We start from the raw sequence: 12,629 nt of genomic DNA, 5'->3' as shown, positions 1-12,629 counted from the left end.
CCTATAAAATTATTAAAATTATGTTTTGGTTAGAGAAAATATGCAACTCTAATTTCTCGGTTTAACATTGTCCAATAGCAGCTGGTATCCTCGGTTGATGCACCTCGCGTTAAGTGCCTCATGTGGGTTACTGTTTTTGCGCCGTCACCTTTTTGCTTATGAATTTGACAGTTGTGCAACAAACATCTCCTGGCGCAGCGGGGCGGCTGCAGATGTCCTGGTTTCTCTATTTAAACCTGATTTGACAGGAATGAATTGTTCGCAGACTGTGGGAGGAAAAACGTTTGCAGCTGAGAGACACAGAGGAGGTGAAACGGGGAGGAGGGGAAGAGAAAGGGGGCGGCTAACCTGTTGCTGAAGTATGTTATGCAGGCGTACGTATGGGTTTGCACTAAAACAGTGTGAATAAGCGATTAGGCTGATGGACCGCCTGTGCTCGATGTAAGCACTGTCAGAGCAGTGGGGGTGTAGAAATTGAGAGAGGTTCATTCGAGCGGCTCGTTTTAGAGATGTGACTCATATCAGCTCTTCGCTGCATCGTGCGCACGGCACAAACTTATTGTTGTAGATGTCTGGCCCAAATACTGTTTTCTGGATTATTACGATAAATTTAATTTGCAACAAAAAATAAAAATAAAAAGGGGAAGATTAGATTTAGCTTAAAACCTATTAAGGCCAAGTTTGATACATTTTAAACTTTAAACTGATGGCAAAGATTATAGTGCAAAAGTCTAGACTCAATCCTTAGCTGCTTACATTTCTTCTTCAAAGTAATATTTACGTTTTTTTATGCTTTCTGGTGGTCTTCAATGTTTTCCTTAGAGTCTGACTGGTTTTCCACTCTGCTTTAGTCAACAGGCTCTCCTTTTCAAGGGGAATGTTTCTAGTTTAAGGTCTTTTTTTTCAAATATAAACAGAGACATCAATTAGCTTGTTAGACATCTCTTGCGACATGTTTCTGTTCAGTTAAAAACGAAAAAAGGCATACATCTTATGAAAAACCTACTGCAAGAACTGAATTGTCTAAAATATAACTTTGTAAAACATTCAATTTTGTTATTTGTTCCTGGAAATGGTTTCAGTATTTAAAAAAAAAAAAAGGTCTGCGTATCACAAGTGTTTGCTGCACATCTTAGCACATTGCTGTGTAAAATTTGAATGCGTCTTCATTTTTTTATGTATTAGTAGAAACGATGCTTGTTGCCTGTTTGCAACTCTTTGCCATTTTGTGGAAAAAAAAGCTGTAGTCAACAGACATGCAAAGCGTCCTCCAGTTTAAAGGGAATTCAGGAATAAATGTGCAAAAGTTGAGGCCTGCGATGCCTCACCATCTGGCAAAACAAGGTGACCTTAACATGCAGAGGCTTCAGTTAATTGCCTCTCATATTCTTGTGCTCTCGTTGCCTGAGTAGATGCCGTGTTACAAGTGCAGTCCAATTCTCATGAGACATTTAAGGTCACACCCTCACAAGTTTGGGGGTCAGTAACCTATTATACTTGGTGCAAGTTTTAGGCTTCCCAATGTTTCTCTGTGTAAATTTCGCTACGTTTGAGAGGCAGTCACTGCAGTGAAGATATCACAGAATTTAAGGAAGCGAGGTTTAATAAGTTATCACTGGATTCATTATTTTAAGTTGGTAGGTATTGAGGTCGTTTTCTTTAAGGTCAAATCTCCCCATGCTGGTTTTTTTTTTCTTTTACTAAGGACAAGAGCAAGCAAAGAGAGAAAAAAAAAAGTGCTGCAAGTTGGTCATTGACTCCTACAGAAAATGAAAACATAAGAAAATCCACATTTATGCGATAAAGCATATACCCCTAATTTTTATCAAATTTTCATTAAACTCAAAATGCCATCAAGCTGCACACTGTGGGAGTTCTCAGTTTTGCTGCATGTAATATTTGTAAAGAAAAAAAAGAGATTTGTTAATATTTGATTAGAGCTCATCAAAGGTCTCTGGTGATTGATTGGTGGATCTCTTATTTATATGTCTACATTTATAGCAGATCAAAGACATTATATCTAAATCTTTCATTTCAAGACTAGAAAATTTATAGTTTTAATGAAATGGAAAATATGTAGCAACCTTTACTTCACAAAACTCCCATTTGTTTTTAAGGCGTCTTGGCCGTTTTTTAAACTGAATAGTTAAGTTTTTGTATTTTCTTAGCCACCTAAAGATGAGAGTTGGTTATGCAATTTAATCATTTGCATTGTAGTCAATAAATCCAGTGCGACCAACTCATAGCAAAAAGGGAGCTGAATGCAAAAATAACCACACTTTTCAGAAACTTTTTTTTTTTTTAAACACTAGTAAAGCAATGTACCAGTTCACTTAAACTGTAGAAATATGCTCAAATTAGTGTTGGTCTGTCATGTAAAATCTTAATTTTACATGACAGACCAACACTGTCATGTAAAATGACAGTGTTGTCATTTTACATGACAGTGTTTTTTTTGTGAAGTATACAAAAAAAAAACAATAATAAAATATATATATTTTTAAAACTTTCACAAATGGCTTTCTGTTTGTAGAATAACGCGGCTTACTGTTTCTCTCTGAAGGACACCTTCACATGCAGACGAATGAATCCAACCTGGAGATTAATTGACTGCCTATCTCCTCTCCAGAGTCTCGAGAGGCCGTCAACCCGTAATTGACACATGAATCAATACAAGTAAATGTCTAGGAAATAACGACTTTCAGCACCAATACAAATTGACTGCTGGCGTCCTTCAGTCTTCCTCTGACAAATTAATCTAGACTAAGATTTGCCTTGAGCATCACTTCTCTCCCCCCCCCCAACCTGGCCATGTTGCGTTCATCCCACTCTTGATCCGATCTCATCAACAGCCCCGATAAGGAGAGACCTCCGAGTGTTTCTTTGTTCAGTCAAATATAGAAATATAGCCACTTTACCTCTCACAGCATACTGGCGTTTCTGTGGAAGGTGCGTGTCTGTCTTTTGAGTCGGTGCAACTGTGTGTTTTTGAGTACGATTGAATCAGTGGGTGTTTACGGCAGCAGATTAGATGGGTGTTTTTATTTTTGTCCCCTGTGGTTGCTTGTCTCCTAACCAGAGTTGACATAGAATAAGGTCCCTGCAGGGTGCCAAAAGAAAGCAAATGACAACAAAAGAACCTGATTGTCATCATCTATTCAAGGGCATGATTTGAGAATTTTATTGTATGATAGCTTTGTGTATAAACGCTGCAGATTTATAGTATTTCTGTATTTTCACAAAGACTTAAAACCAATTATACCCAAGGTTCTTATTGCAAATACTAGACATCTTGAACTCAGAGAAAATATCTACTGAAATGTGTAGAATGTATTCAGTTCATAGGTCTTGCTCAGATTTACTTCAGTAGACTTTAGAGTAGATTAACTTCAGTAGAGTTTGGAACTTCAACTCCAAACTCTACCAAACATTTTGAGAATTTTGAGAACCAAAATATGCTTTTCTATTTTTTTCTGAAAAGTTAAAATATAGTGAGATTCATATGTTTACGTTTTTATTTGCATCTTTTACTGTGAAAAGGCCAACATAAAGTTAATCATTTGACAGCTGCAATCAGGAACTGGGTTTTGTTTCGTTCCTTCCTGAGAACGACCTGGAGGTCTGTGAAATATTTGCTCGTGCTGTTTTTCTTGGTCTTTCGAAATCCTTTAAGGTCAACAGGTCTTGATGACACTGGAAACAAAGTACTTCCTGAGGTAATGAGGGAAAAACTTTAATGTTGAGTTTTCCAGTTTGGGTCCTCGGGGCCATAGTGTCCTACACGCTTTAGATACTTTTTTGGTTTCTTCAGCGAACCCTTTTTAATTCCACCGATCTTCAAAATGCCCTCTGTAGAGCTTGATGTAAAGATGAAGTGTGTTTATCACAGGGATCAAATTTGAGGAAACATTGTTTGAAGATGTTTTTTTAAGTAGATAAGACATTTAGTGACCATTTGGTGTTTTTTTTTAGCTCTGACCTGTCAAAAGCAATTTATGAACAACAAAATATTTTTTCTACTGTTTTGATTAACTTTGACTTTTCTAACTGTAAGCAGTTCATAGTCAAATAAATCACTGATTCCCCCCACCCCAAAACAACCCAGAGTTACAGAGCTGTCCCTCTCTTCATTATTGGAAATCATTAAACACAGTAAAATTCTCCTTATTACTGGACTGAGACATTGTGCAAATATTATCTTGAAATGACTTTCTGCTACTTACTCTTAAAGAGGAAGAAGCTGTTACTTATTTTTGTGCTGGATTTTAAATCACCATTGAATTATTGTAACTATACAGGATGCTCAAGGAACTTTTTGTGATTGGTCAGTGTTTATGTTAGAACTAGAGGTGATGTCACACCATGTGAGAGAATCGGTGTACCACAGCTTCACAGTTTAATAGAATACATTTTTCTTAAAGACAAAATTATGACACAGTAGACATTTTCAACTCTCCATAGCATTTTACATTAATGATTTAGGATAACAGCATGGTTTTCTTGGTTAGCACAGTTAGCTTATTCACCGTAAATATCAGTTTGTGTGTATGATCCTCAGAATAAGAGGAACCTCACCTTAAACGTGAGCTATAAAAAAAGATGACTGCATCTTCTAATCCAGCACGTAAAGTGACAGAGTGCAACTCTTGAAAATGATAAACTAGAGCACCTTCGCTGCATTATATTTAGCTTGCTGTTATCTGTTGACGTCATTGCTCTTTTATAAGCAGCAGCCTGAACAAACAGCCAACATCCCTCCACAGAACATACAGCTTCCTCTCTAGAAGCTTTGTGCATCTCTGGCCTTCCTCTGACTTCATTTTTAAACACGTCACTGATATCGAAATGAGCAAACAGTCATATTCACTTACAACTTCCCCACAGACGTTATCAGTGCAACGTGGTCTCTAATTGGTAAGACGGGGGGAAAAAAGGGTTCACAACCACTAGACTGCTAATAAGTGCAGATTGAGCTAAAAATAAGCATCTAATTTACCACAGTGCACTTTTGTAATGTTATAATTTATTTTTTGCTGCCTTTAAAAGGACTTGTGCCTGCACACACAATCACAAATCCTTTTCTCTGCTTCCTCATGCTGATCAGATGGAGCTCTTCACTTGACATGTTGCTCTATTTTACTCCAAACATACCACTGCTATCACTGCCAGCTGCTTCAGCTTTTGACAGAAATGTATCAGGCTTGTTTGCATACTTCTTTGCAACTCCAAACTCTGATGCCTTCCAGAAGGTCTCATGCAGTGGTTTGTGGGGGGGTCCAATTTGCTTTTTGTTATGCACAACAGGTTTGCTCTGAATGTTTTTGTCTTGTAAAGCAGAACTTGGCCTGCACCATCTGTGTTAGTCACTCTTTTTTTAACAAGTAGAGAAACTCTAAGTGGGGGGGAAAAAAGAAAAAAAAAAAAGATCTTGAAAATGTTTAAGGGGATCAGGCTTTGTAATTGTACAATGTCTCAGCAGCTGTTGGGTAATGATTACACGATTACATGAACAATAGTTAGAAGTCGGAGGATTTAAAAGCTTTGACATTTATGAGACTTTGATTTTCTGAATTATGAGTGTGGGAAAACCTAAATCAACAACATGCCAGTTAATCTCAAGTTTTTTTTTTCTTACTTTTTCTTAATTAAAAAAATTTTTCAAATGAAAGCACCACAAATTCAGCTGATTGGAATATTTTAACTAATATGAACTTGTTATTTTGTTGTTTAGTCTACAAAACAGTTTAATATTGTTTGCAAAATCACTTCAAAACTACGACAAAATTTAACAGGTGGCTACTTTGCACTTTTGCTTTCACCTACGTGTAAAAAATAATCAGTAAATAGAGCATATAGTGTTACTGTATCTGTAAAAATTTGGTCACTGAGCAGCACTGTTATGATTTTTGTTTTTCTTATTTTTATAATTGATTTTATGTTACGCATTATTTGTGTTTATTTTTAGTGTTAACACATCGATGGTGTAAAATCATGCTATTTTTACTCGAGGTGAATCTGACAGCAGCCCGTAGCTAGTTTACACTTGATGATTGAAGATAAATGCAGCAGATTTATTGCTGTTGTAACACAACGTGCGTTTGCATACATGTTCGGGAACCAATCCAAAGAATGCTGAACTTCACATTGTGAAAGCAGCAGGGCGGCAAAGCTTTTGAAAACTGAAATGTTGAAATGACTTTTTTCCTTCTGAATGAGTCAGATAATAATAGTTCAAACATAGTCTTTTTTTTGTTTTTTTTTGTTTTATTCATTCCCACTTTTTTGGGGGGGTGGGGGTGGGGCAAACAAAGCTTGAACAAAACTCGTGAATGTGTGTTTGTGGCAGGGCCAGAACCAGAGGATCAGCCCCTGCTCCACCCTGACCAGCAGCACTGCCTCTCCGCCTGCAGGCAGCCCCTGCTCCACCCTCCCCACGGCCATGCCGGGCCAGGTCGGCAACAAGGACTGTGCCTACGGTTCTGTCACCAGCCCCACCTCAACATTGGAGAGCAGAGACAGCGGGATTATAGGTGAGATCCGCCGGCGCGCTTACATAGACTCTCCCAAGATAAATATTTGCGGTGTAATTTCATTCTCATCAGAAAGTGAAAAATCTGCTACGCATTGGTGAAAAGCACATCACCACTGTTACGTTCTCTGGAGTGAAGGCTTCGACCTCTGTGACTACAAATCTAATGCAAGACTCTGGCTCTAGCAGTTGCTAGAAAAATGGTGCTTGCCATTCTTTTTTTGGGTCAAGTGTAACATTTGGTGTACAAGGGAATATGTTTGTCAGGAGTTGTCTTCAGCTCCTGTCAGTGAAAGGAACTCTTAATGCTTCAGTGATACGACTCAATATTAGGAAAACATGCAATGAGATCGGGAAACATGGAAACAATGATATTACAGTAAATAAACAAGTGTTTAAGTAAATAGTGTTACTACTTTTCTGCACTGGAGTCATAATGAAATTTACTGTTCCCATTTCAGCAACATTGTTTAATTGAAAACGCAGCATCTGGCTACATCTGCTTTTTAGGTGCATTAAAGAACAGGCACAACTGGCATTGCTAGCCTGTATAGTACTTTAATAATTATGTAATAAATATTGCAGTTCAAGGCTATGTAATATATATGTTACATACAGTGATAATGTGGTTGCATGTGCCTAACTGTGGGAATGGTAAAGGGATTGACCTTTTGTGTTCCAACAACCATCCACTACTAGTGAACAAAACACTAGTAGTGGAAAAAAAATAAACACTGAGTGTTTATTTTTCTCAACGTAAAATAAACACCCTTGAAATTAATTAGATTGAAGACTCCTCAAACATACTTGTCCAACATCAGTGTCTGACCTCACAAATGACTTAAGAATGGGCCGTCACATAAGTCCACCTGTGTAAATACCAAATGAGTGAATAGTTTTGGTAGTAGTAGTGCCTCTTAAAAGAATAATTACAACACATTGAAGCTGGATTTAAAACAATAAAATGTAAAGTTAAAATGATCCACTGTGTAATTTCTAAACAGCAATCTGCTCTACAAATGTGAAACATTTCTCTTTAGAGTAAAACCACATCCTCAGGGATTGTTGAATGTGGTGTATAGTACAAGTACCTGGTTTGCTTTTCCCTTTGGGAACTAATTCAAGTACCCGATGTTGACTTCAACTGTAGCTTTTGTGCATGATTTAAAGAGACAACAGGAGAGCTGAAATGCCTACCGATGTGAGGCACTTTAAAGATGTCAGAACAGGTGCCATCATTGTTTCCTGGCAACAATGGCAAACACCTGCAGTTTTAGATGGAAAACAACAACAACAAAAAACACACACTGGCACAACGATATTGATTCAGAGCAACAGTAAACAGATGTGAAATCAGACGTATGGGGAAGCGGATTTAGAAAGAAAGTGTGAGAAATGGTCTGAAATGTTTAATCGTTATCTGTTGTTTTTTTTTGTTTTGTTTTGTTTTTTGTCCAGCTACTCTGACGAGCTACTCGGAGAACATGGAGCGAGGCGGCAAATACAGCGAGGGCTCGCGAGGGAACCTGAAGCTGTGGCAGTCCCAGAAATCAGGCATGGACTCGTTCCTGTACAGGGTGGATGAAAACATGACCGCTTCCACCTTCAGCCTGAATAAAATCCCTGAGCGCAACCTGGAGAGCATGTCCTCCCATTCTGCCCACTCCATCCCTTTGTACCTCATGCCCCGTCCCAATTCTGTGGCCGGTGAGTCTCCTTCCTCTTCCCCCTTCTCCTCCTGTTTTTAAAACCAAACAAAACGGTGTGTGGCAAAGGTTTCTCTGAGCGGTGATTCACAGGTACTAAACGCGGTGTACACAGCACTCCGGAGCAAATTATTTGTTCTAGAAAGATTGCGTTGAAGTGCTGCTGTTCAGTCACGTCTTGTCCTCTTGTTGACTCCTTCTGTGCTTCCTTTCCTTTCAACCCTGCTTGTTTTTTTATTTTTTTGTTGGGTTTTTTGGTGAGAAGAATCATTAATGCATTGATGGATTTCTTTGATGTGCCTCTCTGAGGCTTTTAATCAAGTCTACGTCAGATTATTGAACACTTTCAATGTTTTAGACTGAGACTGTCAGTCAAACGTGTTTTTATTGCTTTAAAAGTTTAAATTGTCTGAAGTTAATTTCTCACTAACTCGTCTCTGATTGGCTTGTGAATTTTTGAAAATAATTGTGTATTAAGAACACTTCTTTTGCTATAATTAAGATGAGAAGCAGCAGTTTAGTTTCTAGTCTATGTTCGTGTTTTTGGATCACACTGAGTGAGCTCTGGCTCTGCCTGTTTTTCTTAAAATCTCAACGTGTTTACAGGATTCAGCTTTGGCCACAAGTTCACATGCATTCATCATGATTTCACATGTAACTTGAGAAACTGGGTTCAAAAGTTTGAATTTGTGGATTTTTTTTTGATTTTTTGATTTTTTTTTGTCCAAACAGGGCCAGTAATATACACACAAGCTCAAATATATACATACACCCCGACTATTCCTTGATGCCATCAACAAGCTTCTTGCCTTGTTCTGATTGAATCAGAAGACTTACTTTTTTATTTTTTCATCCTATTATTGGCTTTTCCTGTAAGCATACGCCATAAGATTTCTACGTTTTTAAGGTCGGCGTGTTTTGAAGATCATTTATCATTTGGAGAGCTTTGTCTCTCCAAAACCAGTTTTGATCTGTTTATCACTGTTCAATCTATGGTACTATTCACACCTTCCTATTCTTGGAGTCTGTTCTGGCATTTGTTTCATTTTCAGCAGCTAGAAAAACTTAACGTTGCTTTGTGTTTAGTGTCAGCTCACCGTGTTGATTTTTCTTTCCAGCAGTTCATTGTGGACCGTACTTGTGCTGCTGCGGTTCCCAACAGAACCTCGCAGAGCATCCAAATCCAAGTTGTTGTTGTTGTTTTTTTTTAGACTTAAAATACTCCCTTAAAATGTAGAAAAACCTTTACACCCAACCTTTTTGAATAGAGAAGCAGTTGATTTGGCCTTCATGTTTGTTTTGAAATCGACCAAAAATGGATAAAACTTGGTTTAAAACTTCATGGGTTGATGAAAAAATATCGATGCGAGTGTCATTGATTACACCAACAAGTCACCCCAGCCCTAATTGGAACCCGATTGATGAAGAGTTTTGTTTTTCATTTGTGCAGACCGCCTTTGCCTCAAAGAGTTCAAGCTGTCAAAAATACAGAGGAGCTGCAACGAAGTAGTAATTGTTGTTTCGGTTTACAATCCCAGTATTTTTCCTCTGCTTGATCTGAATGGAGATGTGCAATTAATTACAACAATGTCATTCATTGTTTGAGGTATGAAGCCATTAAATATGATATTTACAAAGTAAAACAACTAACCGGCTCTCCTCCGAAGCCGGTTAGTTGCTTGTTTATGTACCTTTTCAACATCTTTTCCTTTGAAATTTGAAGTTTGAAACTACTGTTGTGTTTAGCGTTTATGCAGTGATGATAAAAATTCTGGGAAGTAGCGAATCCACAGTGACATTCTGTCTAAGCTCCCTCAGCCCTCTGGTGTAGATCGACACCGCAGAGCTGAACAACACTGTCTGGGAAAAACTGCTTCTGCAGAATTACAGACTGCGGCTGGAGGAACATCACATAGCATAAAGCTGGCATTTGTTTGGCTAAAGGTCTCATTCATATGAGGTTCTTTCTGTAGCTGCTGTGACAGAATCCCAAAAGTAACATATGAGAATTAAAAACAAAGGGGAAAAAAAGTGTTAGTTTCATAACACGGAGGCAGCCCTCGTAATGGGTCTGATTGTTTTATTGTTCTAATCAGCAGAGACTCTGTTACAGATGATGAGCTTTAATATGCACTCCTCCCACTCCCAGCGGGACAAAAGTCTTTGTTTACACAGTGCTGTTGAAAAGTATTTGCTCCCCTACAGATTTCTTCTGTTTCCCCATTTTTTCATGTCAGACCAATAATGACGTAGGTAAATGCAAATTATGATTTTGTTTATTGAGGGCAAAAAGTATTTGCCACTTAAGCCTGACTCCAGCTTGCGCCACATTGAAGATGTTTATGAGCACAAGTGGCTAGTTGAAGGTCATGCCGCGGCATCTGGATGAGATTTATGTCCAGACTTTGTCTCCAATTGTTGTTCTGCTGCATAGCTTCAGTGAGCTTGAGCTGAAGGTCAACGACTGATAGACGTAGCATTCTTCTTCAGGTTTTCCTACTGGACACGGCAGAGTTCATGTTTCCATCAACTGACCAAGTTTTCCAAGACCCAAAGCGGCAAATTATCTCGTGACCCTCGAACCACCAAAACTCCACATTTATTGTTATGAGTATTTTCCCAAAAGTGTCGGGAATCACGAGGCTGTTTTTGAGATGATCCTTCTTGTTGTTTATTGTCGGCAGTGTTTATTTCCTTTGAAGTCACCGACGGATGCCATTTTTCCCCCTCTTCAGTCTCTTTCCTATTGTCAAATCCTGAACTCTGATCATTACTAAGGCAAGTGAAGCCTGCAGGACGTTAGATATCTCCTTGAAGAGTCGTCGATGCTTTCTGGCAGTAATTCTGGTGTCTCCCATCCACTCCTGGGAAAGGTTCTCCACCGCTCAGTGGAGCTTGTGGGTCTCACTGCGGCTTGCTGGAGCCTCACAGCTCCGTGTGTTGCTTTTTGAGATCCTACACCCTACTTCATGCTGTCAGACAAGTTCTAGTTGACTAGAGAAACTGAACTCAGCTTTCCAAAAAAAAAAAAAATAATAATAATAATAATAATAATTTTTTCACATTTCGCGCCAAATTTGGAAGGCATTTTTCCCCTTAAATGTAATCATGATTTCAACTGTATGTGTGAAAACTTGTTCATTCTTCAGGTGCGTCACTGGAGTGGTGATCCTGTCTGCGTGCTGCTCGTGTTCTGCTCTTTGACACCGCCGTTCTTGCAGAGCGACCGGGGCTAAAGGACTCATCTTCGTTTTCATCTCTGCCCTCCGACACACGTCTTCAGATGGCACCGAGTTAGCCTAGCAACGGCTTTAAAATACACGCTGCTAGCTACAGATGATGAAAATCAAATAGAAATGAGGCTGTTAGGCAATTTGGTGGCGTGTGGGGGGGAGAAGGGAAAGATGTGATGATTTTTCAGAAGGCGTTTGTGTTTTTCAGAGGGACAGGAACTCCATATTTATGAGAGAGAGATGGATATATGTGGAAGAGGAGTGAAAGAGCGTTTCATAATCTCTTCTTTCTCACACTGCCGTCTCTCCTCCACAAAGAATTATTAGACGATGTAGGGATGGGAGGCGAGCGCGGGCCGAGGATTGGCTGAGCTCACCCAGCAGAGGAACATCAAAGCCCCAGGCATTAACCATTTCTATCCCCGAGAGTGACGGAGAGACTCTCTTTGATGTGCGGAGAGGGAGGGAGAGAGAAGCGAAGCCGGAGCAGAAGGCGACCGGGGAGGAATGAGGAGTGAGGGGGCTACTCTATTACCTAATGAAGGCATGTGCGTTGGTAGAGCTGAAAGATGGATATGGAGGAAGCAGAAACTAGGACCAAGTATGCTCATCGCACTTTCTCTCTCGACTGTGCTGCCAGAACGTATTAGAGAGAGGAGTTGACTACGATTGTGAAAACGAGGGGGGGGTGGGAGGTGAGAGATTTTAAAAGAAGGAATTGTCAATATTTAAGCAGCGAGAGTCGGGTGTCCTAGTTTGATTGAAGCTAAGAAGAAAAAAAAAAAAAAAAGCAAGATCCTTCATGTCTTCTGTTGGAAGTGGAAGGTGTGCTATTTTTAGACATGGTTGGTCATCGCTAATAAGACGTGTTTAAAATGTTTCAAAACAACGAAACGGTGTTCTGTCATACAATTCCTGTGGGTTAAATTTCTGATAACGAGATGCCAGAAACATACTTCAGAGCTTGGAGCGTCGTGTAATACAATGCTCCCCCTCCTAAAAGTAAATACAATTGCAAATAATTGCCGGCTTTTTTTTTTTTTGTCCTCTGGCTCAACCCGTGCATTTCATTTAGGAATAAAAACTTTGTCTTGTTAGATTCTCTTCATTCAGACGGTGTACAGCTATGGAGGGGAATGGTAAAGGAGCTAAATTTGAACT

General features: G+C 39.2%; 1 protein-coding gene across 15 annotated transcripts in view; it reads left to right on the top strand.

Moving 5' to 3' along the window:
- The window catches only part of tanc2b (tetratricopeptide repeat, ankyrin repeat and coiled-coil containing 2b), a 163,286-nt gene that overhangs the window by 118,384 nt on the left and 32,273 nt on the right, over window positions 1–12,629 (top strand). For all 15 annotated transcript variants that reach the window (XM_016681541.1, XM_016681546.1, XM_016681551.1 and 12 more), the window contains 2 exons: window positions 6,347–6,530; window positions 7,988–8,236. In XM_016681541.1, coding sequence (XP_016537027.1) covers window positions 6,347–6,530; window positions 7,988–8,236 — 433 coding nt within the window. The remainder of the gene's footprint in view (window positions 1–6,346; window positions 6,531–7,987; window positions 8,237–12,629) is intronic.

The sequence above is a fragment of the Poecilia formosa genome, unplaced genomic scaffold (assembly GCF_000485575.1).
Source record: "Poecilia formosa unplaced genomic scaffold, Poecilia_formosa-5.1.2 Scaffold7, whole genome shotgun sequence".
NCBI lineage: Eukaryota > Metazoa > Chordata > Actinopteri > Cyprinodontiformes > Poeciliidae > Poecilia > Poecilia formosa.
This window is presented reverse-complemented; position numbering and strand designations above follow the sequence as displayed.